The 27,073-nt window shown below is 41.2% G+C and overlaps 2 protein-coding genes, 1 non-coding gene and 1 pseudogene across 3 annotated transcripts; 2 read left to right on the top strand and 2 right to left on the bottom strand.

Annotated features, from left to right (window-relative positions):
• Positions 1–547: 547 nt before the first annotated feature.
• Positions 548–4,017, top strand: LOC148203527 (uncharacterized). Its single transcript, XM_088107635.1, has 6 exons — positions 548–1,079; positions 1,341–1,800; positions 1,894–2,365; positions 2,618–2,774; positions 2,880–3,185; positions 3,905–4,017. Exons 1-6 carry the CDS (start codon positions 548–550, stop codon positions 4,015–4,017), a joined length of 2,040 nt encoding a protein of 679 aa, XP_087963761.1.
• A 3,781-nt stretch (positions 4,018–7,798) lies between these two features.
• On the top strand, positions 7,799–11,268 carry LOC148203526 (uncharacterized). Its single transcript, XM_088107634.1, has 6 exons — positions 7,799–8,470; positions 8,654–9,051; positions 9,145–9,616; positions 9,869–10,025; positions 10,131–10,436; positions 11,156–11,268. The coding sequence occupies exons 1-6, from the start codon at positions 7,799–7,801 to the stop codon at positions 11,266–11,268; spliced, it is 2,118 nt and encodes a 705-aa protein (XP_087963760.1).
• Positions 11,269–18,106: 6,838 nt separating this feature from the next.
• Positions 18,107–18,884, bottom strand: LOC148203525 (protein INAPERTURATE POLLEN1-like; annotated as a pseudogene).
• A 7,503-nt stretch (positions 18,885–26,387) lies between these two features.
• On the bottom strand, positions 26,388–26,494 carry LOC124842425 (small nucleolar RNA R71). Its single transcript, XR_007029182.1, has one exon. It is a non-coding gene; the product is annotated as a small nucleolar RNA R71 (small nucleolar RNA).
• Positions 26,495–27,073: the final 579 nt, after the last annotated feature.

Here is a 27,073-nt window from a genome sequence, read left to right as displayed (position 1 = left end):
AAGGTTACAACAACAAAATACTGTGTTATTGGAACAAAATGCTGCTGCGTTACAGAGCTTAGAGGCCGCACGCGCAAATTCTGAAGCAACGCAACGTCAACTAATGGAGATTATTGCAGCTACCAGAGGCGCACCAGGAGCCTCTTCTTCTAATACTGCACCTCATGCCGAGTGGGGCTTGGAAAGCTTCTTGCAGCACCACCCTGCTAAGTTTAATGGAAAGGGGCTTCCGGATGAAGCGGATCAATGGCTAAGGGATATGGAAAGGATCTATGATGCCAAAAGGTGTCCAAATGACAACCGTTTGGCGTTCACAGAGTATTTGTTGACCGGAGAAGCTAGCCATTGGTGGTCGAGCATGAAGATGTTGTTGGCCGAAGCTCAAAGTCCCATTTCCTGGGAAGTTTTTAGGGCTAAATTTTATGAAGAGTATTTCCCCGACAGTGTGCGGTTTGCTAAGGAGGTAGAGTTCCTATAGTTGGTACAAGGTGGGATGTCCGTCTCGGAGTACACCAATAAATTCAAGCACCTGGTCTGTTTTAATACTATGGCAACAAGTGAAGAATGGCAATGCAGGAAGTTTGAGAACGGGCTGAGGAGTGACTTGAAAGTGTTAATATCCAGCCTGTGCATTAGGTCGTTCCCTGCTATGGTTGAGAGAGCAAAGGTACTGGAGAAGAACGTTGCTGAGGCCGAGCAACAGAAGAAGCAGCAATTGAGTAGGGGGTCGGTTTTATCCAGAAACACAGCGAACGTGAGAAGGTCCCCATACGTTCGTCCAACTCAATCCCCTGGCGGATCACAAGCCTTGGTCACTGTCGGCCAATCTGGACAGCCAAGGAGCTTGACGTGTTATCAGTGTGGAGGACCGCACTATTGGTGGGCCTGTCCTCAACTGTCTGGGGGAAAATATTGCAACAAGTGTAGAAGGAGCGGACACTCAGATCAGGAGTGTAATATGGGAGGACGAGCGGCAATGAGGCCGCCGAACGCTGGAAGAACGCAGCAAGGAAGAGGTGGACGAGCGCAGGCAGTGGGAAGAATGTATGCAATCACGGGTGCTGAAGCTGCTCGTTCAGGTACACTCATCACCAGCACTTGCATGTTATTGGGAAAGCCTTGCTGTGTGTTGTATGACTCGGGGGCAACTCATTCCTTCATCTCGAAGGCGTGCGTTGAGAAACTGGGACTAGTGGAGAGCGAATTACAGTTCGACTTGGTGGTGTCAACCCCAGCGGCTGGTGGGATTAAGACATCTACAGTTTGTGTGAGATGTCCTATAGAAGTTGAGGGGCGTAGATTTAAGGTTAACCTCATTTGTTTACCCCTTCAACACTTAGAAGTAATTTTGGGGATGGATTGGTTGGCTACCAATCGGATTCTCATTGATTGTGGGACGAAGGAGATAGTCTTTCCGAGTGAGGAAGAGGAGGAATTATCAGTCACGCTCGGTCAGTTGAAGATAGACATCATGGAAGGAGCGAGTTGTTTTCTAATAATGACATATGAAGACAAAGAAGTGAGGGAAGCGAAAGTGGAGCGTTCGTCCAACACTGGAAGCAGTGGAGGACGAACGGTAGTGGATGAATTCCCGGATGTCTTTCCGGAAGAAGTCCCTGGTCTACCTCCCGTTCGTGAGGTTGAATTCACGATCGACCTCGTAACAACGGTCGCACCCATCTCGGTTCAACCTTATAGGATGGCTCTAGCCGAGTTGGTCGAGCTCAAGAAGCAAATCGAGGAGTTGATGGATAAGAAGTTCATCCGGCCGAGCGCTTCACCTTGGGGAGCGCCTGTGTTGTTGGTAAAGAAGAAGGATGGCAGCTCTCGGCTCTGCATTGATTATAGGCAACTTAATAAGCTGACCATCAAGAACAAGTATCCACTGCCAAGGATTGACGACCTACTGGATCAGTTGCAAGGTGCGTGCGTGTTTTCAAAGATTGATTTACGTTCGGGCTATCACCAAATTAGAGTGAAGGAAGAAGACATTCAGAAGACTACTTTTCGGTCCCGTTATGGACACTATGAATATGTGGTGATGCCTTTCGGAGTGACGAACGCACCTGCAATCTTCATGGATTATATGAACCGGATTTTTAGACCGTACCTGGATAAGTTCGTAGTGGTGTTTATTGACGACATCCTCATTTATTCCAAGAGTTTTGACGAACATGAAGACCACTTGAGGATCGTGTTGAGCGTGTTGAGGGAGAAAGAATTGTATGCCAAGCGGTCAAAGTGTGAATTCTGGATGAAGGAAATCCAGTTTTTGGGGCACGTCGTTTCTGCTGGAGGTATTTCAGTGGATCCAGCCAAGGTGAAAACAGTCCTGGATTGGGAGAGTCCACGTTCGGTCACAGAGGTTAGAAGTTTCGTAGGGCTCGCGGGCTACTATAGACGGTTCATTGAGGGATTCTCCAAGATAGTAGCTCCGCTGACTCATCTCACCAGGAAGGATCAACCGTTCGCCTGGACCGATCGGTGTGAGGAGAGCTTCCAGGAATTGAAGAGGAAATTAACGAGCGCCCCAGTGTTGGTCATTCCAGACACGGCCAAACCTTTTGAAGTGTTTTGTGATGCGTCGTATCAAGGTTTGGGCTGCGTACTGATGCAGGAAAGGAGGGTAGTGGCGTACGCTTCTAAGCAGTTGAAGGTCCACGAGAAGAATTACCCCACACACGACTTAGAGTTGGCAGCAGTTGTGTTTGCACTAAAGATTTGGAGGCATTACCTGTATGGAGCAACGTTTCAAGTCTTTAGTGATCACAAGAGTCTCAAGTACCTCTTTGATCAAAAGGAGTTGAATATGAGACAAAGGAGGTGGCTTGAATTCTTGAAAGATTATGAGTTCGAACTGTTGTATCATCCTGGAAAAGCTAACGTGGTGGCGGACGCCTTGAGTAGGAAAGCGGTCAGGGTCTCGGCAATGATGGTGAAAGAGCTGAGCTTGGTGGAAAGTTTTAGAGATCTAAGGTTACAGTTCGACTTAGGAGCGAACGTTATTAGATGCTGTAACCTTAGAATTTCCAGTGATGTGTTCGACCGAATCAGAATGAAGCAACGTGAGGACGAAGAATTGACAAAGATATTAAGTACGCTCGGTACAGATCAGACTAAGGGATTCAATACTGGAACGGACGGTTTACTTCGCTATATGGGGAGAACGTGCGTTCCAAACGATGGTGAGCTGAAGAGGATTATATTGGAGGAAGGGCATCACAGCCGTCTTAGCATGCATCCTGGCATGACTAAGATGTATCAAGACCTCCGTTTATCATTCTGGTGGCCGGGAATGAAAAGTGACATTGTACGTTTTGTGTCGTCCTGTTTGACTTGCCAGCGAGCAAAGGCTGAACACCAAAGACCAGGCGGGTTGCTGCAGCCATTGGAGATTCTAGAATGGAAGTGGGACAGCATCTCCATGGATTTCGTGACCCATCTGCCACGCACGGTCCGAAACCATGATTCAATTTGGGTGATTGTGGATAGATTAACGAAGAGCGCCCACTTCCTAGCCGTCAACTTGAAGATGTCAATGACAAACTTGGCCAAGTTGTATATTAAGGAGATCGTTCGGTTGCATGGAGTTCCTTCGAGCATCATTTCAGACCGAGACACGAGATTCACCTCTCGTTTTTGGCAATCGTTACAAGGAGAATTGGGGAGCAAGTTGCAGATGAGTTCGGCCTATCACCCTCAGACAGACGGCCAATCTGAGCGAACCATCCAGACGCTCGAGGACTTATTGAGGACGTGCGTCCTAGATCATATGGGAGTATGGGATGAAGTCCTGCCGCTCGTAGAATTCACGTATAACAACAGTTTTCAAGCAAGCATAGGAATGGCACCGTTTGAAGCTCTCTATGGAAGGAAATGTCGAACGCCACTTTGTTGGTTTCAGGAAGGAGAGAACGTGCTAACCGGTCCGAAACTGATCCAACAAACGACCGAGAAGGTGAAGTTGATCCAGGAGCGATTGAAGACGTCTCAAAGCAGGCAGAAATCTTATACTGATAAGAGAAGAAGACCATTAGAGTTCGCTGCAAGAGACCACGTTTTTCTTAGGCTTAATCCAATCACTGGAGTGGGAAGAGTCGTTCGTCCGAAGAAGCTGTCTCCCAAATTCTTAGGACCATACCAAATTCTGAAGAAGATCGGACCAGTGGCGTACGAATTATCTTTACCTCCTCAACTGTCCAACCTGCACCCAGTCTTCCACGTTTCCCAACTCCGGAAGTATATAACTGATCCCTCACACATCCTGGAGTTGGAAGACGTCCAACTTCGCCCAGACCGGACGTTGGAGATGCAACCCGTACGTGTGGAAGATAGTCGCACCAAGTTCTACAGGGGAAAGAACGTTCGTTTAGTGAAAATGGTTTGGGACGCGAAGACTAGCGACTCAACATGGGAGGTTGAAGACGCTATGAAGGAGTTATATCCTCATCTGTTTCCGGGTAAGCTTTAATTTTCGAGGACGAAAATTTTTGTAGTTAGGGGGAATGTGGGACCCTAGAAAATTAATTCTGATAAACACGTTGTCAAATCAAAATTTATGAATGGAAAACCCTTCTGCAATGCATTAAAAACGCACTTTCATAACTCTGCCACTCACTGCCAAGTGTCACCGAGAAAGAATGGGAGTCAGAAATGGGGATACAGGTGTCACCGGGAGAGACGCACGTTCGTGCGGATGTGGGAAGAAACAAAAAGAATTTTTTGGAAAAACCCTTCCTCTCTCCTGCACTCATCTTCTTCCTCCAAACTCAGACCCCATTCTCTCCTCCTTCTCTCTAGAACCCTTTCATCTTCTCTCTACTGTAACTCATCATCATCTCCTCCGATCCCATTTCAGAAACCGTAGGACCATTCACGGCGTCGTGAGCTTTCACTGGAACCGAACGCTTTAGAGTTATGTGACCAGTAAGTTCTCAAACCCTGGTACAGCTGCATGTTAGAGTATAAGCTAAGTTCTTCTACATTTCTTGTGGTTAGATTTAGTGAAACACTTGAGAAGCACGTTGAGGGTAGGAAACTGTATTTGGACAAGTTAAACAACATTCGCTTAGGGCGTTCACTACTGAACCAGGTAAGGGAAGCTTTAGGAATTTAATTGATACTTGTATGATGTGTGTGAAAGCATGAAGTGTACTGGATGTATGAAATGTATGATGTTTAAGTATGCATGAACGAGCCCTGTTGTACTGGTTGTGTATGAGTGATATTGTATGAACTGTATGTTGAGGATGAAACGTATGAATAGGAAAATGGATAATTTCTGTAAGGTATGAGATGATAATATGAATTCTGTAATGTATGAGATTTATGGTGGAGATAAGTTATAAGATGTGAATCGTATGAAAAATGTGAAGTTATTGTAGATGAAAAATCTGGAAAATATAATAGTCCTTACTTTGATAATGCACGCTCGTCATCGAACGGTCTTCTACCGTTCGGTTTTCCCCTGAAAATGACTTAGAATAGGAGTTCTTTCATTTGGAAAGGATTCTGCTTAAGAACGAGCGTCCCCTTGTGAAAGGCTAGGTTTGAGCGTTCGGCTCAGCCTAGTGGTATCCAATGAGCGAAATTAATTGAAGTTATATTAGTAACGCTCGGTTCTATAATCCGACGTTCGTTATAGGTAGCGCTTAGTCTTATATTAAGCGTTCGTCCAAATGAGCTCTCGGTCTTATATCGAGCGTTCGTTCTAGTTAGTGCTCGGTCATCTACCTAGCGTTCGTCCTAAGTAGTGTTCGGTTTTATACTGAACGCTCGTCCTTACCCTTGAATTCCCAACGTATGAAAATAGCGTTCGTTCAAACAGTAAATTAATATCCGTTATCGCGTTCGGTCATTGACTGACGGGTAATATCTTTTTATAAATTCGTATCCGTATCAACATCTAAAAGTCTTGCGATGTCTTTATTCATTTGGATTCGATCTAAAGTCCTTGAATTTAAATTATTCTAAGTTTCATTTGAATCGTTCTAGAGTCAGTCCATTTAACGGATTCAAGTGGTCATGACGTCCGTCCTTGGAAAGACGTTCGTTTTCTTTCTTTCCGAAACGAGTATCTCTTGGTATCATGTTAACGTTCGTCCTCATTATGAAGGGAACTGAACGCTCGTCTTTTTATGAAAGTGGAACTAAGAATGAAAATGTGATCTATAGGAAATTGTATAATGTGTGAATGGTATATGAGGTGATATTATGATTATGGAATTTGAACGAGCGTTCCAAGGAGGAACGTCTCTATGATTTGAATATGAGAAGTTGTGTAGTATGACCATGGTAAATCTGCTGATGGCAGTTCATCCTGATGTTCCGTGAGTGCTCGTCCTCAAGTAGAGGGGAGTAGGTCATGTGTGGGAACGGCAGGAGGTCCTAGTCCTTCTGAGTACTTTGGACTGATAGGGCTAACCTCGGGTGGCAGATGTTGTGTGTTTATCAGTTACTACATCACCCGGGTGCACGAACGCCTGTAGATACATGGATACATACAGTCCGGACGGTCTGTCTTATGAGAGTTTTGGATGATTAATTTTAGGCTGATATATTGTTGTTTGTCTTGTATGTTGATTTGCATATGTTAAATTGTATGTTGGTGGTATGAATTAAATTACGTAAGCTTACCCTTGTTATTTCCTTGTGTTGTCTGCTGTTTATGTACGTCCGTCCTGTCAATGCAATGATCATCCGTGTGGATGTGAGCAGATGGAGATACCCTTTTGGAGGAAATGGTTGAAGAAGAAAACCTAGTGGACGTTGAAGTGAAGGCCGAGACTTAGATCGTTCAGTAGGTTTAGCTTACTTAGAATTTTTGGGACGTTCGGTTATTAGCTTTTGTAAAACCGTTCGTCTTGGACCTTGGTTATTCCTGTATACACTTTTGAATCTTACAATCTGTTTACTGTTCGGCTTTTATTAGCTGATGTATTTAAGACTGCACTGTTTAATCATGTAAATGTGATTAGTTCTAATTTATGGTAATTACTATATATTGGGATGTTACATTTATTGGTATCAGAGCAGTTTTGTTCTTTTAAGGACACTTAGGGTTATGAGTACATTGTGCTTTCGTTGTGTGCTTATTGTGTGTTTAGTGAGTTATTGTTTTTAACTCTTGAACATAACTAACGTACGTTTTCTCTGGTCCAGAAAACGAATGGCGCCTAGACTCCCTCCTCCACCACAGCCCAATGAATCTGAGGCACCCAACAACTCTCGGTTGTTGGAATCAGTTATAGAAAGGTTACAACAACAAAATACTGTGTTATTGGAACAAAATGCTGCTGCGTTACAGAGCTTAGAGGCCGCACGCGCAAATTCTGAAGCAACGCAACGTCAACTAATGGAGATTATTGCAGCTACCAGAGGCGCACCAGGAGCCTCTTCTTCTAATACTGCACCTCATGCCGAGTGGGGCTTGGAAAGCTTCTTGCAGCACCACCCTGCTAAGTTTAATGGAAAGGGGCTTCCGGATGAAGCGGATCAATGGCTAAGGGATATGGAAAGGATCTATGATGCCAAAAGGTGTCCAAATGACAACCGTTTGGCGTTCACAGAGTATTTGTTGACCGGAGAAGCTAGCCATTGGTGGTCGAGCATGAAGATGTTGTTGGCCGAAGCTCAAAGTCCCATTTCCTGGGAAGTTTTTAGGGCTAAATTTTATGAAGAGTATTTCCCCGACAGTGTGCGGTTTGCTAAGGAGGTAGAGTTCCTATAGTTGGTACAAGGTGGGATGTCCGTCTCGGAGTACACCAATAAATTCAAGCACCTGGTCTGTTTTAATACTATGGCAACAAGTGAAGAATGGCAATGCAGGAAGTTTGAGAACGGGCTGAGGAGTGACTTGAAAGTGTTAATATCCAGCCTGTGCATTAGGTCGTTCCCTGCTATGGTTGAGAGAGCAAAGGTACTGGAGAAGAACGTTGCTGAGGCCGAGCAACAGAAGAAGCAGCAATTGAGTAGGGGGTCGGTTTTATCCAGAAACACAGCGAACGTGAGAAGGTCCCCATACGTTCGTCCAACTCAATCCCCTGGCGGATCACAAGCCTTGGTCACTGTCGGCCAATCTGGACAGCCAAGGAGCTTGACGTGTTATCAGTGTGGAGGACCGCACTATTGGTGGGCCTGTCCTCAACTGTCTGGGGGAAAATATTGCAACAAGTGTAGAAGGAGCGGACACTCAGATCAGGAGTGTAATATGGGAGGACGAGCGGCAATGAGGCCGCCGAACGCTGGAAGAACGCAGCAAGGAAGAGGTGGACGAGCGCAGGCAGTGGGAAGAATGTATGCAATCACGGGTGCTGAAGCTGCTCGTTCAGGTACACTCATCACCAGCACTTGCATGTTATTGGGAAAGCCTTGCTGTGTGTTGTATGACTCGGGGGCAACTCATTCCTTCATCTCGAAGGCGTGCGTTGAGAAACTGGGACTAGTGGAGAGCGAATTACAGTTCGACTTGGTGGTGTCAACCCCAGCGGCTGGTGGGATTAAGACATCTACAGTTTGTGTGAGATGTCCTATAGAAGTTGAGGGGCGTAGATTTAAGGTTAACCTCATTTGTTTACCCCTTCAAGACTTAGAAGTAATTTTGGGGATGGATTGGTTGGCTACCAATCGGATTCTCATTGATTGTGGGACGAAGGAGATAGTCTTTCCGAGTGAGGAAGAGGAGGAATTATCAGTCACGCTCGGTCAGTTGAAGATAGACATCATGGAAGGAGCGAGTTGTTTTCTAATAATGACATATGAAGACAAAGAAGTGAGGGAAGCGAAAGTGGAGCGTTCGTCCAACACTGGAAGCAGTGGAGGACGAACGGTAGTGGATGAATTCCCGGATGTCTTTCCGGAAGAAGTCCCTGGTCTACCTCCCGTTCGTGAGGTTGAATTCACGATCGACCTCGTAACAACGGTCGCACCCATCTCGGTTCAACCTTATAGGATGGCTCTAGCCGAGTTGGTCGAGCTCAAGAAGCAAATCGAGGAGTTGATGGATAAGAAGTTCATCCGGCCGAGCGCTTCACCTTGGGGAGCGCCTGTGTTGTTGGTAAAGAAGAAGGATGGCAGCTCTCGGCTCTGCATTGATTATAGGCAACTTAATAAGCTGACCATCAAGAACAAGTATCCACTGCCAAGGATTGACGACCTACTGGATCAGTTGCAAGGTGCGTGCGTGTTTTCAAAGATTGATTTACGTTCGGGCTATCACCAAATTAGAGTGAAGGAAGAAGACATTCAGAAGACTACTTTTCGGTCCCGTTATGGACACTATGAATATGTGGTGATGCCTTTCGGAGTGACGAACGCACCTGCAATCTTCATGGATTATATGAACCGGATTTTTAGACCGTACCTGGATAAGTTCGTAGTGGTGTTTATTGACGACATCCTCATTTATTCCAAGAGTTTTGACGAACATGAAGACCACTTGAGGATCGTGTTGAGCGTGTTGAGGGAGAAAGAATTGTATGCCAAGCGGTCAAAGTGTGAATTCTGGATGAAGGAAATCCAGTTTTTGGGGCACGTCGTTTCTGCTGGAGGTATTTCAGTGGATCCAGCCAAGGTGAAAACAGTCCTGGATTGGGAGAGTCCACGTTCGGTCACAGAGGTTAGAAGTTTCGTAGGGCTCGCGGGCTACTATAGACGGTTCATTGAGGGATTCTCCAAGATAGTAGCTCCGCTGACTCATCTCACCAGGAAGGATCAACCGTTCGCCTGGACCGATCGGTGTGAGGAGAGCTTCCAGGAATTGAAGAGGAAATTAACGAGCGCCCCAGTGTTGGTCATTCCAGACACGGCCAAACCTTTTGAAGTGTTTTGTGATGCGTCGTATCAAGGTTTGGGCTGCGTACTGATGCAGGAAAGGAGGGTAGTGGCGTACGCTTCTAAGCAGTTGAAGGTCCACGAGAAGAATTACCCCACACACGACTTAGAGTTGGCAGCAGTTGTGTTTGCACTAAAGATTTGGAGGCATTACCTGTATGGAGCAACGTTTCAAGTCTTTAGTGATCACAAGAGTCTCAAGTACCTCTTTGATCAAAAGGAGTTGAATATGAGACAAAGGAGGTGGCTTGAATTCTTGAAAGATTATGAGTTCGAACTGTTGTATCATCCTGGAAAAGCTAACGTGGTGGCGGACGCCTTGAGTAGGAAAGCGGTCAGGGTCTCGGCAATGATGGTGAAAGAGCTGAGCTTGGTGGAAAGTTTTAGAGATCTAAGGTTACAGTTCGACTTAGGAGCGAACGTTATTAGATGCTGTAACCTTAGAATTTCCAGTGATGTGTTCGACCGAATCAGAATGAAGCAACGTGAGGACGAAGAATTGACAAAGATATTAAGTACGCTCGGTACAGATCAGACTAAGGGATTCAATACTGGAACGGACGGTTTACTTCGCTATATGGGGAGAACGTGCGTTCCAAACGATGGTGAGCTGAAGAGGATTATATTGGAGGAAGGGCATCACAGCCGTCTTAGCATGCATCCTGGCATGACTAAGATGTATCAAGACCTCCGTTTATCATTCTGGTGGCCGGGAATGAAAAGTGACATTGTACGTTTTGTGTCGTCCTGTTTGACTTGCCAGCGAGCAAAGGCTGAACACCAAAGACCAGGCGGGTTGCTGCAGCCATTGGAGATTCTAGAATGGAAGTGGGACAGCATCTCCATGGATTTCGTGACCCATCTGCCACGCACGGTCCGAAACCATGATTCAATTTGGGTGATTGTGGATAGATTAACGAAGAGCGCCCACTTCCTAGCCGTCAACTTGAAGATGTCAATGACAAACTTGGCCAAGTTGTATATTAAGGAGATCGTTCGGTTGCATGGAGTTCCTTCGAGCATCATTTCAGACCGAGACACGAGATTCACCTCTCGTTTTTGGCAATCGTTACAAGGAGAATTGGGGAGCAAGTTGCAGATGAGTTCGGCCTATCACCCTCAGACAGACGGCCAATCTGAGCGAACCATCCAGACGCTCGAGGACTTATTGAGGACGTGCGTCCTAGATCATATGGGAGTATGGGATGAAGTCCTGCCGCTCGTAGAATTCACGTATAACAACAGTTTTCAAGCAAGCATAGGAATGGCACCGTTTGAAGCTCTCTATGGAAGGAAATGTCGAACGCCACTTTGTTGGTTTCAGGAAGGAGAGAACGTGCTAACCGGTCCGAAACTGATCCAACAAACGACCGAGAAGGTGAAGTTGATCCAGGAGCGATTGAAGACGTCTCAAAGCAGGCAGAAATCTTATACTGATAAGAGAAGAAGACCATTAGAGTTCGCTGCAAGAGACCACGTTTTTCTTAGGCTTAATCCAATCACTGGAGTGGGAAGAGTCGTTCGTCCGAAGAAGCTGTCTCCCAAATTCTTAGGACCATACCAAATTCTGAAGAAGATCGGACCAGTGGCGTACGAATTATCTTTACCTCCTCAACTGTCCAACCTGCACCCAGTCTTCCACGTTTCCCAACTCCGGAAGTATATAACTGATCCCTCACACATCCTGGAGTTGGAAGACGTCCAACTTCGCCCAGACCGGACGTTGGAGATGCAACCCGTACGTGTGGAAGATAGTCGCACCAAGTTCTACAGGGGAAAGAACGTTCGTTTAGTGAAAATGGTTTGGGACGCGAAGACTAGCGACTCAACATGGGAGGTTGAAGACGCTATGAAGGAGTTATATCCTCATCTGTTTCCGGGTAAGCTTTAATTTTCGAGGACGAAAATTTTTGTAGTTAGGGGGAATGTGGGACCCTAGAAAATTAATTCTGATAAACACGTTGTCAAATCAAAATTTATGAATGGAAAACCCTTCTGCAATGCATTAAAAACGCACTTTCATAACTCTGCCACTCACTGCCAAGTGTCACCGAGAAAGAATGGGAGTCAGAAATGGGGATACAGGTGTCACCGGGAGAGACGCACGTTCGTGCGGATGTGGGAAGAAACAAAAAGAATTTTTTGGAAAAACCCTTCCTCTCTCCTGCACTCATCTTCTTCCTCCAAACTCAGACCCCATTCTCTCCTCCTTCTCTCTAGAACCCTTTCATCTTCTCTCTACTGTAACTCATCATCATCTCCTCCGATCCCATTTCAGAAACCGTAGGACCATTCACGGCGTCGTGAGCTTTCACTGGAACCGAACGCTTTAGAGTTATGTGACCAGTAAGTTCTCAAACCCTGGTACAGCTGCATGTTAGAGTATAAGCTAAGTTCTTCTACATTTCTTGTGGTTAGATTTAGTGAAACACTTGAGAAGCACGTTGAGGGTAGGAAACTGTATTTGGACAAGTTAAACAACATTCGCTTAGGGCGTTCACTACTGAACCAGGTAAGGGAAGCTTTAGGAATTTAATTGATACTTGTATGATGTGTGTGAAAGCATGAAGTGTACTGGATGTATGAAATGTATGATGTTTAAGTATGCATGAACGAGCCCTGTTGTACTGGTTGTGTATGAGTGATATTGTATGAACTGTATGTTGAGGATGAAACGTATGAATAGGAAAATGGATAATTTCTGTAAGGTATGAGATGATAATATGAATTCTGTAATGTATGAGATTTATGGTGGAGATAAGTTATAAGATGTGAATCGTATGAAAAATGTGAAGTTATTGTAGATGAAAAATCTGGAAAATATAATAGTCCTTACTTTGATAATGCACGCTCGTCATCGAACGGTCTTCTACCGTTCGGTTTTCCCCTGAAAATGACTTAGAATAGGAGTTCTTTCATTTGGAAAGGATTCTGCTTAAGAACGAGCGTCCCCTTGTGAAAGGCTAGGTTTGAGCGTTCGGCTCAGCCTAGTGGTATCCAATGAGCGAAATTAATTGAAGTTATATTAGTAACGCTCGGTTCTATAATCCGACGTTCGTTATAGGTAGCGCTTAGTCTTATATTAAGCGTTCGTCCAAATGAGCTCTCGGTCTTATATCGAGCGTTCGTTCTAGTTAGTGCTCGGTCATCTACCTAGCGTTCGTCCTAAGTAGTGTTCGGTTTTATACTGAACGCTCGTCCTTACCCTTGAATTCCCAACGTATGAAAATAGCGTTCGTTCAAACAGTAAATTAATATCCGTTATCGCGTTCGGTCATTGACTGACGGGTAATATCTTTTTATAAATTCGTATCCGTATCAACATCTAAAAGTCTTGCGATGTCTTTATTCATTTGGATTCGATCTAAAGTCCTTGAATTTAAATTATTCTAAGTTTCATTTGAATCGTTCTAGAGTCAGTCCATTTAACGGATTCAAGTGGTCATGACGTCCGTCCTTGGAAAGACGTTCGTTTTCTTTCTTTCCGAAACGAGTATCTCTTGGTATCATGTTAACGTTCGTCCTCATTATGAAGGGAACTGAACGCTCGTCTTTTTATGAAAGTGGAACTAAGAATGAAAATGTGATCTATAGGAAATTGTATAATGTGTGAATGGTATATGAGGTGATATTATGATTATGGAATTTGAACGAGCGTTCCAAGGAGGAACGTCTCTATGATTTGAATATGAGAAGTTGTGTAGTATGACCATGGTAAATCTGCTGATGGCAGTTCATCCTGATGTTCCGTGAGTGCTCGTCCTCAAGTAGAGGGGAGTAGGTCATGTGTGGGAACGGCAGGAGGTCCTAGTCCTTCTGAGTACTTTGGACTGATAGGGCTAACCTCGGGTGGCAGATGTTGTGTGTTTATCAGTTACTACATCACCCGGGTGCACGAACGCCTGTAGATACATGGATACATACAGTCCGGACGGTCTGTCTTATGAGAGTTTTGGATGATTAATTTTAGGCTGATATATTGTTGTTTGTCTTGTATGTTGATTTGCATATGTTAAATTGTATGTTGGTGGTATGAATTAAATTACGTAAGCTTACCCTTGTTATTTCCTTGTGTTGTCTGCTGTTTATGTACGTCCGTCCTGTCAATGCAATGATCATCCGTGTGGATGTGAGCAGATGGAGATACCCTTTTGGAGGAAATGGTTGAAGAAGAAAACCTAGTGGACGTTGAAGTGAAGGCCGAGACTTAGATCGTTCAGTAGGTTTAGCTTACTTAGAATTTTTGGGACGTTCGGTTATTAGCTTTTGTAAAACCGTTCGTCTTGGACCTTGGTTATTCCTGTATACACTTTTGAATCTTACAATCTGTTTACTGTTCGGCTTTTATTAGCTGATGTATTTAAGACTGCACTGTTTAATCATGTAAATGTGATTAGTTCTAATTTATGGTAATTACTATATATTGGGATGTTACATTGTTCAATATAAATCATAACATTTTTCAAATATACATTAAAGAGAAACATGTTCACTAAATGGAAAATGTTCATCTGGAAGCTTCTGCACTTCTTCCATGTTCTTTAGTATCCCTCTCTTAAAATAAGGGGACTAGTTTCCTGTATTGAACGTAAACTGATATGTTAGCATCAAGCCATCCATATCAAGCTTTTCTTTATGTTATGTGATAACATATTATAAGATAGTCTATTTCGATAAACAAAATGTCTAATAAATCACATTTTTCATAATTAAGTTAAAAATAAAAAAGGTATCGAATTATTTGTCATAGTTTGTTTCGTATTGTAAATCATAAAAAATTTAAGGTTAGAAATAAAATAGAAAAACATAAGGAATTTGATTTATAACTAAGAGAGGAGGAAATGGCTTATGGCTTGTACTTTGCACTTTACATTAGATGACGACTTGGGATCAACATTCAACAAAAACTGAACAAACAAACCGCACATAATCCCTTCAAAGAAACTCCAAGTAAACTAACTCCATTACCACCTACCAAGTTCAAAACAAAGTTTGAGAAAAATTGTGAGAAAATTACCTTCTGAATAGCTTTCTAAGCAGCTTTCCGGAGTCTCAGAGTTTTCCTAGTAAGAGAGCATCGAAGTAGTCAAATAGCAAAAAACAAAAACTCAAAGGGCACAGTGACTAACATAGAGCGAAGAAATATTTGATCGTTTTAACCATTTTATTTTTCAACTTTGCAGATTGATTATAGAAATATAAATTATAAATTTAATATCAGACTGAATTTAACCTAATAAATCAAAACTAAAATGAACAAATGATATATAAGATAATAGATGTTATACGTACTATGTAAGTGTATGAACCAGCAACTACAATTGGAAGTCGAATTCCAAACAAGGATTGAAGAAATGTGCTTATTCCAGAAACAAACAAGGGCACTAGTAAAAAAACGTTTTTTTAACTCGTGGTATATGCCGCGGTTTCGTAAAAACCGAAGCATTTAAGACGCAGTGGCAGTTTTGAAATTAAGATAAAATTATATGCTTCGGGTGTACAAAGAACCGAGACATAAAAAATAAAAATTTAATACTGCTTCGGTTGATACAGGACCGAGGCATAAGGACCTGCACCTTTTCCACTCCACAAGGCACCTTGTCCAGTGCACGAGGCACCTTTTAAGCTAGGGACTCGGTTAATAGCAGAACCGAGACATAAGGACCTGCACCTTTTCCACTCCACGAGGCACCTTTTCCAGTGCACGAGGCACCTTTTAAGCTAGGGACTCGGTTAATAGCAGAACCGAGGCATAAGGGGCCTCTACTGCTACCACCAAACCCTTCCATTATTACTACTGTTCTCCTACTATCACCAAACCAAAACTCTTTCTCTTCTTCCTCCCTTCATTCTTTAAACAACCCTTCACCATCCGTGCTGTCGCTCCCCGTGCTGCCGCTCCCCGTGCTGCCGCTCCCCGTGCTGCCGCTCCCCGTGCTTTTCCCGTGCTGCTGCTCCCCGTCCTGGACCCTAGCAACGCGGCGCAAGCACCGACCGTGGTGTCTCCGCCAGTCGTGTGTGACGGCTTCGAGTACGGCTTCCAGATCCAGATCCAGATCCAAATCCCCTTTCTCTCCCTTTTCTTTTTGTTTCTCCGATGGTGCTGTTCGTGGACCGCTTGGTGGAGTCGCTAGCCTAGCACCCGCTTGCCGCTTGCCGCTTGCCGTCGGGAGCCGCTTGCTGTCAGGAGCCGCTTCCCTCTTCCCGCTTACCGTCGGGTGCCAGTGGTTTCTTTGATTTTTTTTCCAGCTCTGTAATGTATCTGAAGTATGATTTTCTGATGTTCTGATTTGAACTTTGATACTCTGTAATCGGATTCTATTTTCTGATTTTTTTTTCCATTTGTCATATGCTCTGTAATGAAGAACATTGATTCTATCATCCCACTGGCTTTTGTTATATGCTTTGTAATGTATGTATCTGAACTTTGATGTTCTGTTTTGATGTTCTGTATTGAATCCTGGAGTGATTTTCTGAACTTTGATGTTAAAGGTTTGAGGAAAAGCACCCAGATTCAGCAGTTTTTTGATTTTTTTTTATTAAAATTTTCTAAGATACGGTCTCGGTTCAAAAGAGGACCGAGGCAACAACCGATCTCTTTTTGACTCGGTCCACAACCGAGGCATTAAACTTATCCTTTTTACCTCGTCTCTATATGCCTCGGTTGCAGAACCGGTGCTTATAAGCGAATTTAACCGGTGCCATTTCCCTTTATTGCACTAGTGGGGTCTGAAACACTCGTGTCTTCTCAGCCTACATTGATCAAAGCATATAATTTCATTTCTATATTCAAAATCTCTAAAGCAAATAAAAGAATGAAAAAAGTTCTTACAACTTCACCACCCATTTAAGGAACAAGTATAGCTAGAATCAGAACCATAACTCCAAACATTAATGAGAACCCTCTGTAGATAGAAACTGATGGTCACTTGTTTCATTTAGACCATCATAGGCATGCCACCACTCTGAAATGACCATTTGAAACATTGCCTCATTCAAGGATGCATTGGACCACAAATTTGACCACTGAAATCTGACTAATGTTCTAGAGCCAACTTCCAAAAGCTCTATGGTAGAATCCTTCTCCCAAGAGAGAAGAAACCTAGAAATCAGATAGTTAAATCACTACATGTCTACAAACTAAGAGATAAGCTAAAAATTAAGATGGAACATAAATTTCTCGATTTACCGTAATGCAACACAATTTGCATAATTTTCTTTAAGCTCTTTGAAAATATAACAATTCAAAAGTACTAGAGATATTGCTTAAACAATTCAAAAGAAAGATGGTGATTGAGTAATTAAAAAGAGAATCTACACTCAAAATCAACCAAACAACAAAAGTAATAACCTGAATCCAGGCCTATACCATGTTGAAACCCATATAAACAACCAACACAATCCATTGTTCACAACCTTCCCACTGCCACCGGTAAGCGACTCATCTCCAAGTAAAGCAGCATAAAAGTTATGAGCAGTAGCATCTTTTCCAGTGTAATCATACCATAAAAAATAGTCCACATATTAGACCCTATCAAACTAGATACAGAAAGAAGATATTGGATAGTGAAAAACCTAACATAAATACCTTTGGAACTTTTGTCATAAACATCACCCCCATCTGGTTTGTTAATGATGACTCCAGGCCTTGGATTGTCCCAATTGAATGTAATGTCATCATACATAAAAACAATGATATTTTCTTCTTTCAGGCCACCTTTCCTCAGTATTTGCTAGGCATGACAAAATCGGCTTGATGCAACAAGAAAAACTAGACAGTAAAACTAAATTTATAGAACCAGCAAAGAGTATGGTCACACTATAAAAACAAATACTATTAAAATTTGAAAAATATAAAGAAAAATTTTGGGAAAATCAATCAGTTGGATGTTTTACGCGAAAATCATGTCTATGCCAGATCCACAAAACCTAAACGTGGAGAAAATAGAAGAAGCAATAGTGAGTGAACATATGATGCTACATCCCAATGGTGATTTTGACGTGCAGGGGAAACAGAAGACATGTGAGTGTAGGAAAAACAAAACGAAGGGAAGCAAACCAAAACTTTCAGCAGAGACTCTTTGCAGATAACGAAACATACCTCAATACCACTCTGAATCTTTCCAAAATGCGGAACTCTGAGTCTTCCACACATAACACGAAGCATACCATAAACCGTTTTGTGCCAATCGAAAGAAAGAAAAGAGGAATTAGGGTTTTCGAGTTTTAGGAATTTAGAGATTAGGAATGAACGAATAAGATTACTTACCAGAGGAATCAACAATAAATGAACTCCAAAACAATGAACACTCACTAAGCGTGACAAGAACGAGCTTCTTCATCTGCACAAATCTACAATGGTGACTGTCAGAGAGTGCGCGAGACTGAACGAAGAAGATGACGGAGGGAACTGAGTGCGCGAGACTGAACGAGGGATCCAGAGAAGAGAGTTTCAGTGCGTTTGAGATAGGAGAGTTGAAGTTAGGGTTCGAGAGAGATTCGAGAGAACAGAGCTATTGAGTGCGATAGTGTTTAGCATGAGGCAAGACCTTGCACTGTTAGACCACGTTGAGGAGGTCCTGGTCTTTGAAGCCAATGAGGAATTGGGCCAGGCCTTCAAGAAAGGCGCCGCCTGATACACAGTGGTCGCGCTCACTATGTCTACAAGAACGCTTCGCCTCATGCGGTTCGTGTAAAGAAACATGCTCACCACCTCTTCCATATGTACCTTAATGTCCCCGCCCACCGCCTCCTTGGCAGCAGCGATATTCTGCTCCTCCCAGCACCGGATCCAGTTCCCCACGACGCACTCCATGAAGGCGCTTGAGGCGGTCTGAGAGGGTGACGACGATGTGGCGGAGGCAGCACTCGATTTGGTCCATGCATGCGATGAGGGAGTCAGAGGAGTTGCTCCATGCAAGAGCTACCTTCCATGGACGGTCAGGGAAGGGGAGGGGGAGGTGGCGGCGGGGGTTGTTTTGGTGGAGGAAGGAGCGGACGAGGTTGGTGAAGAGGAAGGGATGGAGGTCGGCAAGCCAAAGGAGAGGTGTTTTTAGGGTTTGGGAAAATAAGAGACGAGGAAGGAAGTACGAGAAAATAATTATAAAAAATAAATATATTTAATCTTAACGGAGGATTTAAGTAAACCGCCGAAACCTATCCGGGGTTATATAAACCGCAGCTAAAAAACTCCTAATAAAATTAATTATTTTTTAGTGATATTAATTGAACAATAATTATTAAATAACCAATGATGAATTATATTTTGAAAAAAAGTGAAATTAATCTATTTTCTTTATCATTATTTTTATCTTTTCAATTTTTTTATAAATTTCTTTATCTTTTTGTTATTTTGTTCTTTAATGTTTTATTTTCTTTTAATTACTTTTATTATTTTATTTGATAGTTACAATTTTTAGTAATATTAAAATTGTTATAGTTTAGTGTAACATCCCAAAATACAGTAATTACCATAAATCAGAATTAACTACATTTAACAGTAAAATAATGCAGTCTTTACACTAATAAAACGAGGTTCAAAAGCCGAACGGCTTAAGTACAGAACTAAAATACACAAAGCGAAAACAGTGAAGGTTTAGAACGAACGGTTTTACAAAAATAATTAACCGAACGTCAAAATGAAAGCTAACATCTAAACTCCTAATATAAACGAGCGTTCTAAGGCTCGGCTTTGACTTCCACCTCAACCAGATTTTCTTCTTCAATGACGTCTTCCAGAGTGGCCTCGCCTTCTGCTCACATCCACACGGATGATCATTGCAACGACAAGACGAACGTACATAGACAAATGACAACACAAGGAAAACGAAAGGGTAAGCTTATATAATTTAATTCATACATCAACATATACTTTTAACATTTCAATTCACACAACAAGTAACTTAACATATAACAACATAGAAATATATATATATATATATATATATATATATATATATATATATATATATATATATATATATATATATATATACACACATACTAGACAGACCGTCCGGACTGTATGAATCTGTGTAGCTACAGGCGTCCTTGCACCCGAGTGGTGTAGTAACTGGGATACACTCAACAGCTGCCACTCGAGGTTAGTCCTATCCAAAGTACCCGTAAGGAATAGAACCTCCTGCCGTTCCCACACATGACATACCCCCTCTACGTGAGGATGGTACTCACAGAACATCAGGATGGACCAGCCAGCATTAGCATGACCACAGTCATACTTTACCAAATTCCATAATCAATATATATGAGTCGTTCCTCCCTGGAACGCTCGTCCAAAATCCATAATCGTATAATCACTCAATATAGTATTCACACTTCAAGTCCTTATAATTTATCATCATTTTCATCTTTGGATTTAAGAGCATAAAATAGCGAACGTTCAGTCCTCTAAAGAACTAGGACGAACGTCCAGAGAAAGGTACTGAATGAACGAAGAAGTCTATAATGAACGTTACTATTTATTCGGTCAGTTAAATGAACTAACTCGTTTGGATGAACACTGGTACTTTAAATAAAATTTCATTATGAAGACCTTCGACCAGATCCAACGTAAAAGAAGAGTCAAGAATATTTAGAACTATCTTTGTAGTGATTCGCATACGGAAGACCGATGCCAGTAATTGAACGAACGTGAGGAAAGGTGAATATTATTATACTTGAACGAACGCTATTTTATCAAAGTGGTTATTCAATAATACGAGCGCTTGGTATAAGACCGAGCACCACTTATGACGAACGCTAGGTAGATGACCGAGCACCAATTATGACGAACGCTTAGTACAAGACCGAGCGCTACTTAGGACGAACGCTTGGTATAAGACCGAGCGCTACTTAGGACGAACGCTTGGCATAAGACCGAGCGCTATATATTACGAACGCCAGGTGTAAGACCGAGCGCTATTTAAGACGAACGCTTGGTATAAGACCGAGCGCTACTTATTTTAAAGTATAAGGGTATAATTTACTATTATTTAAATTAAGGTATACGGTATCACTAGGCTGAGCCGAACGCTCAAACATAGTATTTCACATGAGGACGCTCGTTCTCGATCAGATTTCTTTCCGAATGAAAGAATTCCATTTTTAAGTCATTTACTAGGAAACCGAACGGTATAAGACCGTACGATGACGAACGTATTTTATCATAGGGAGTACTTTACATTCAGATTTTTCATCTATCTTAACTCAACATTTCTCATACAATTCATACCTTATAATTTCATATCCATCATTAATTCACATACTTTATAGAATTCATCATATTAACAACTCATACTCTACAATAACCATCCATTTTTCCATTTCATACGTATCAATCATTTACATACATTTCAACCAACATATACCATATTCATTACAACAACGATCGTTCATACATAAGCAAACCATATACATCTCATACATCCAGTCCATATCATGCTTTCATACAACATACAAGTATTAATTAAATTAATAAGCTTCCCTTACCCGGATTTGAGACTGAATCGTTCTATATGTAAGAAGTGTGGCTCGACCAGCTAACGTTTTCCCCTTTAACAGTCACTAATCCCTTTCGATCCAATCTATACGTAAGAAACTTGAGGTACTTAGACTACCCACTTGCATGCAGTCAAAAACTTAGTTTTTAAGGAGACCTAAGAACGAACTACCAAGGGAGAACTTACCAGTTTCAGCTTTTGAAATTGTTCGGTCCAACTTGTAGCTCACAGCTCAGCGAACACTCCTACGGTTTCCGAAAGTTGATCGGAGAAGAGGGTGGTGAGTTACAGTAGAGAGAAGATGGAGGTTTTCTAGAGAGAAGGTGGAGAAGACGAGAAGTCTGATTCTGAGGAAGAAGAAGGGTGCGTGCAGGTGAGTGGGAGGGTTTTTTCAAAAAATCAGTTTTGTTCAATCCACGTCCAAACGGACGAGCGTTCCCCTGTCAACACCTGCACTCCCACTACTGACTTCAGAAACTTCTATCATGACAAGTGGCGCTTATGCATGTAGTGCAGAGTGGGTTTTAATGGCTCTGTGTAAATGACGTGGTGTATTAATTATGATTTGACAGAGAGTTTGCAGAGTTAAATTTTCGAGGTCTTACATTTAGTAGTAATCATGAATGGATTGTAACTCAAAAATTTCACTTTAGAAAAATCGAAACAAAAACCAGACTTAATATCTCAGTTAAAAGAAAATCCAAACAAAATTTGATTACACTTAAAAGCACAATGATAGACAAATAAGACCCGAAAGCATAAGAAAACACATGCAAGCAAAGAATACATCCACCAGAAAGTTTTATGCTAAATAAATCTATTTCACAAGAGAATTGACGGAATTCGTAGTTACATTATCTATGGTTGGACGAATTTTAACTGACATTTAATTCAGATGAAAAATTTATGCAAAAAAATTATGTACTAAAAGTCGATTTTATATTATACAAAGATGGATTGAGGTTATAAATAGTCCTGACATTTAATATTTTTGCCTGCACTGCAACCTGTTTGCGTGTTTCTGCGACCCAATCCCTTCCCAGTATGTTTATGAAAGATTTTCACTAATTAATCTTTTAATCATTAGTTTTCGTCTTTAACGTAAGATTTAGTAAGTGCATTCTACATCAATAGCTTGTTAAATAATTTTGAGTTTAAACTTAAAGATGTCAAATATTATTGAGTATATTACAAATAAGGTCTATATTGAATACATTTAGGATCTCAATTTGCATAGATAAATTATTTCCACACACAAAATTAAAAATATTATTCGCAACTTGCTAGTAGACATTTGATGAGTGCGTGTAGTCATCAGTAATCAGTCTTACTATGACCTAATTGAAGTACATGCATGTCATGATTCATGAAATGTTTCACTGTCGTGTCGTGTATTCCATGTTGGTCATAAATATAATAAAGCTCTTCTATGCCAACTTGGTCACGTCTTTTTGTTGTGGGGCTTTCTTTGTATAAAATATTTATTAACTAAGAAAATAAGAAAGGAAAATGTCTAATTTGTAATGTGGTGATCTTTTTATTTAGAATTATAATTTTATAATTTTATTTTTTCATCTTTTTTATTGAGTTTTTATTTATTTTTAAATAAAGATAATATAGTCATTTTCGTTACATAATTGTTATAACAACATTAGAAAATAACGATGTGTCAATTTCAAATATTTTTTTTCTCTAATTTTCTTTTTTCTCATTAAAAAACGACATTATTAATATTAATACACTAGTAAAAAACAGGGTTTTTAAATCGCGTATTATGTCTCGGTTTTTGAAGACCCGAGGCATATAAAAATGCGGTGGCAGAAATGTAATTTTGGAGACACTATATGCCTCGGTTCTTTTAAACCCGTTTTTAAAAAGGGTATACTGCACCGGTTTTTTTAAACCCGCTTTTGAAAAATAGTATACTGCACCGGTTCTTTTAAATCCGCTTTTGAAAAAGGTATACGGCACCGGTTGGAAATTAACCGAGGCCTATATTTGCCTCGTTTTAGGGTTAAAGTTCAAAACTTTTTCAGTTTCACTCTTCTTCTTCCCGCAAAACCTCCCTTCCCTCCTTCCCGCAAAACCTCTCTGCTCCCTCTTCACCACTGCTTTTTGCTTCGGCCGCCACGCCACCGCATCACCGCCCCTTCGTCTCAGTTCCCCCTGCCACCGCACCACTGCCCCCGTCGTCCTTCCCGCAAAACCTCTCTTCCCGCAAAACCTCTCTGCTCGTTGTTCACCACCGCCACGCCACACCACCGCTCGCCTGTTCTTCATCGTCGTCACTGGTCCTTGCCTCCCCGCCGTCGCCACTACCAAGTCCACCATGGCAACACCAGCACTGGCTTCAATGGTGCAGTCAGAGCAGGAACAAGGTGAGGGAGAAGCTGTTCCGAGCAGTACTGGTTCTAGCGCATGGAAGTCTTCAGATCTGTTGGTCCATTTTTTGCTGTGATGTCTGTGCTTGTAATTCTGGCTGTTCTTTCTTGCTATTTGGGTCGCAAGTGGAATCGAAGACCGAAAACACCATTGGAGAGTATCAGAGGGAGAGGGTTTTCTGGGTGGCTAAAGCGTGTGTGCAGGGAACGCATTATTTTTATTTTTTGTTTGATCTTGAACTTTTATTTTTTGCTTAAACTCTTGGTTGGTCTTGGGTGATTTTCGGTGATGAAGGGATTGAAGGGGTTGGTCTTGGGTGATTTTCGGTGATGAAGGGATTGAAGGGATGAAGGGATTTTCGGTAAAGCTTGGGCTGTTTTCTGGTGTTTTCAGGTGATGAAGGGATGAAGGGATGAAGGGATTGAACACACTTCTGCATCCCATCGCTGCTTCCCACTTCTGCTTTCCTGTGCTCCACAATGTCCAGAAAAAAAATGCTTCCCTGTACTCCACGATGTGGCAAAAATAAAAAAAATAAAAAAAAATATTTTACTGCCTCGGTTCAGGTTTAAACTGAGACAATATAAGTCAAAATACTAACTCGGTTGTAAACCGAGGCATAAAAAGAAGACTTTTTACCTCGTTCTTTTATGCCTCGGTTTCTAAACCGGGGCCTATGACCAAAAATAACCGAGGCCATTTGTTTCTCCTGTACTAGTGATAGTCAAAATCATATCAAACATAAAAAATTTATTAATAACAACTTTTTTTGGATGAATTTATGACAAATAAATATTTGTCAGTAAAAATGTAATTGGTAATATTTATGATAAGTGTGAAAAAAATTATTTTTACACTTATAAATGACCTCAATCTTCTAATTATTCATGTTATTACTCAGTGAAATGTTGTAACAGGAAGTAGATTTTTTTCTAAATTATTATACAGGAAAGAATGTATGATTGGGAGTTTGTTAGCCAATTCTCGCATAGCGCAAGCCAAAATTCGCACTACCACGAAACGGAAACTCGCATAGCGCACCAATACTTGTACGTTGTGCGAATAACATCAATTACAAGAAATTCACATAGCACACACACTTGTGCGCTAAGCGAATAAATGAAGTTAAGTGACTTTTAAAGACGTGACAAAAAGGCAGAAATCATCTTCTGACACACAAAAATAGCCAGAAAAATACTAGAGAACTCAGGAGACGATCAGGAGACCTTTCAAGACATCAAGACTTCACTTTCTACAAGGAATTGCTGAGAAGAGTACGTTTGAGATGTCTAGGATAGGCTAAATTTTCTGTTCATTGGAATTGGTTGTATGACGAAACATTAATGTAAATTTCCCGTGCAATATATGTTTTTGTTCTTGTTCTTTTCTTGATTTGCTTTTGATTATACGGAAGTATTAATCTCTTTAAAAGTTTTATTGTACTGGAAAATATTTTTAGAACCAGAAACGTAAGAAAAGAAACTAAAAGTAACTATGCTAGGAATAGTTTTTGTGTTTTTGGTCATTCTTAACACCTAAAGTCAATGCAAAATTATCTGATGAATTAATTAAGGAACTAATAATTCAATAGATAATTTTAGAACTTGTTTTAAGGAATTAAACGAAGATACTCTCATGTGAATGCTTGAACAGAGAATATATGTTGTGCAAGATTTTACTGTAATGTTAGTCAAAGACCATATCCAGTGATCTTTTATCGCATTTTTCAATCTTAATTTTTTTAACGTTGTTAATTTCATGCTTAATTTCAAATTGAAATCACAAATGTTATCATCAGTAATTGATCTTGATAAATAATTTTAATTGAATAATGTAAATTCCCTTGAGAGAGCGATACTCTTTTACTTATTCACTGTATTACTTGAAACGATTTGGTATACTTGCCAAAAAGTTATCAAGTTTTTGACGCCGTTGTCGGAGAATTTGATTGTTATTGTTATTTCAGTCATTCATTGTTTATCAATTTCAATTCTGTTCCATTATCTTTAAATCCATTGTTTTTAATTTTTGTATATCTGTATATATACGTTGTGTTTTGTTTCTGCTGTTATTTCTTTGGGTTGATATCTTGAGATTGTTGTTCTGTATGAGAAGGAGAATAATATCTAAAAATTTATTTTTTGATTCTGAGATTGAGAGAACTGTATGTAGGAATAACAGTAGACGTAGGAGAGAAAATAGAAAAAAAAAGCTAGAGAAGCTAGCTTGTCTGCTATTTTCAACACTTTTTCTTCATCTGATCAAAAGGATAAGGATATGGAGGGAAATAATGAGGAGGAACAACCAAGAGTTAGGCGTACGTTGGAAGATTATGCTTCTGTGTCTATACCTTCATCTTTCAACAGTATAGATCGACCTGTGGTGAATGCTGCTCATATGGAAATGAAACCAACACTGATTCACCTTGTTCAAAGTAATCAATTTACAGGAATGTCACACGAAAATCCCTACGATCATCTGACAACTTTTAATGAGATTTGTAACATTGTAAAAATTTTACATGTGCCAGATGAAGCAATCAGAATGAGTTTATTTCCCTTTTCTTTGGCTGGAAATGCAAAGCTTTGGCTAAATTCTTTTCCTAAAGGTTTGGCTGCTTGGGATGACGTTGTGGCAAAATTTTTGAATAAATATTTCCCTCAATACAAGATCAATAAAGGCAAACAAGAAATATCCTTCTTTCAACAAGAGCCTGAAGAGTCGTTGAGTCAAACATGGGAGAGGTTCAAGGGGTTGCTGAGAAAAACTCCAATTCATGGATTTGACATTCCCACTCAATTTATGCTAGATGCCTCTGCTGGAGGTAACATTAGGTGGAAGGCACCTGACGAGGCACATGAAATAATTAAAAATATGGCATCTAGTGATAATGATGTCCAAAGTGAGAGAGTGCAAACGCAAAAGAAAGGCATGTTTGAATTGAAATCCCAAGATGCCTTATTAGCCCAAAATAAAATCATGACTCAACAGCTTGAATCAGTAATGAAAAATTTGTCACAACTACCAAAGGAACTCCAAACTGTATCACGGGCACAACATCATCAAACTATGCAAGGTTGTGAATTGTGTGGTGGAGAGCACCAAAATGAACAGTGTGATATTCAGTCCAATGAAAAGGAAGAGGTTAATTACATGGGAAATCAAGGCCGTTCGGGCAACTATGGAAATTATAATCAAGAATGGAGACCTCATCCTAGCATGGGTCAGGCTAGTTTTAGTAGACCACCACAACAATAGTTTCAACAACAACCTACTCTTTCTGATAGGACATCCAAACTTGAAGAAACTTTGCAGCAATTCATGCAAATGTCCATATCAAACCAAAAGAGCACAATATCTTC

This window comes from Vigna umbellata, chromosome 2 (assembly GCF_029865625.1).
Source record: "Vigna umbellata cultivar VRB3 chromosome 2, Vumbellata_1.0, whole genome shotgun sequence".
Lineage (NCBI taxonomy): Eukaryota > Viridiplantae > Streptophyta > Magnoliopsida > Fabales > Fabaceae > Vigna > Vigna umbellata.
This window is presented reverse-complemented; position numbering and strand designations above follow the sequence as displayed.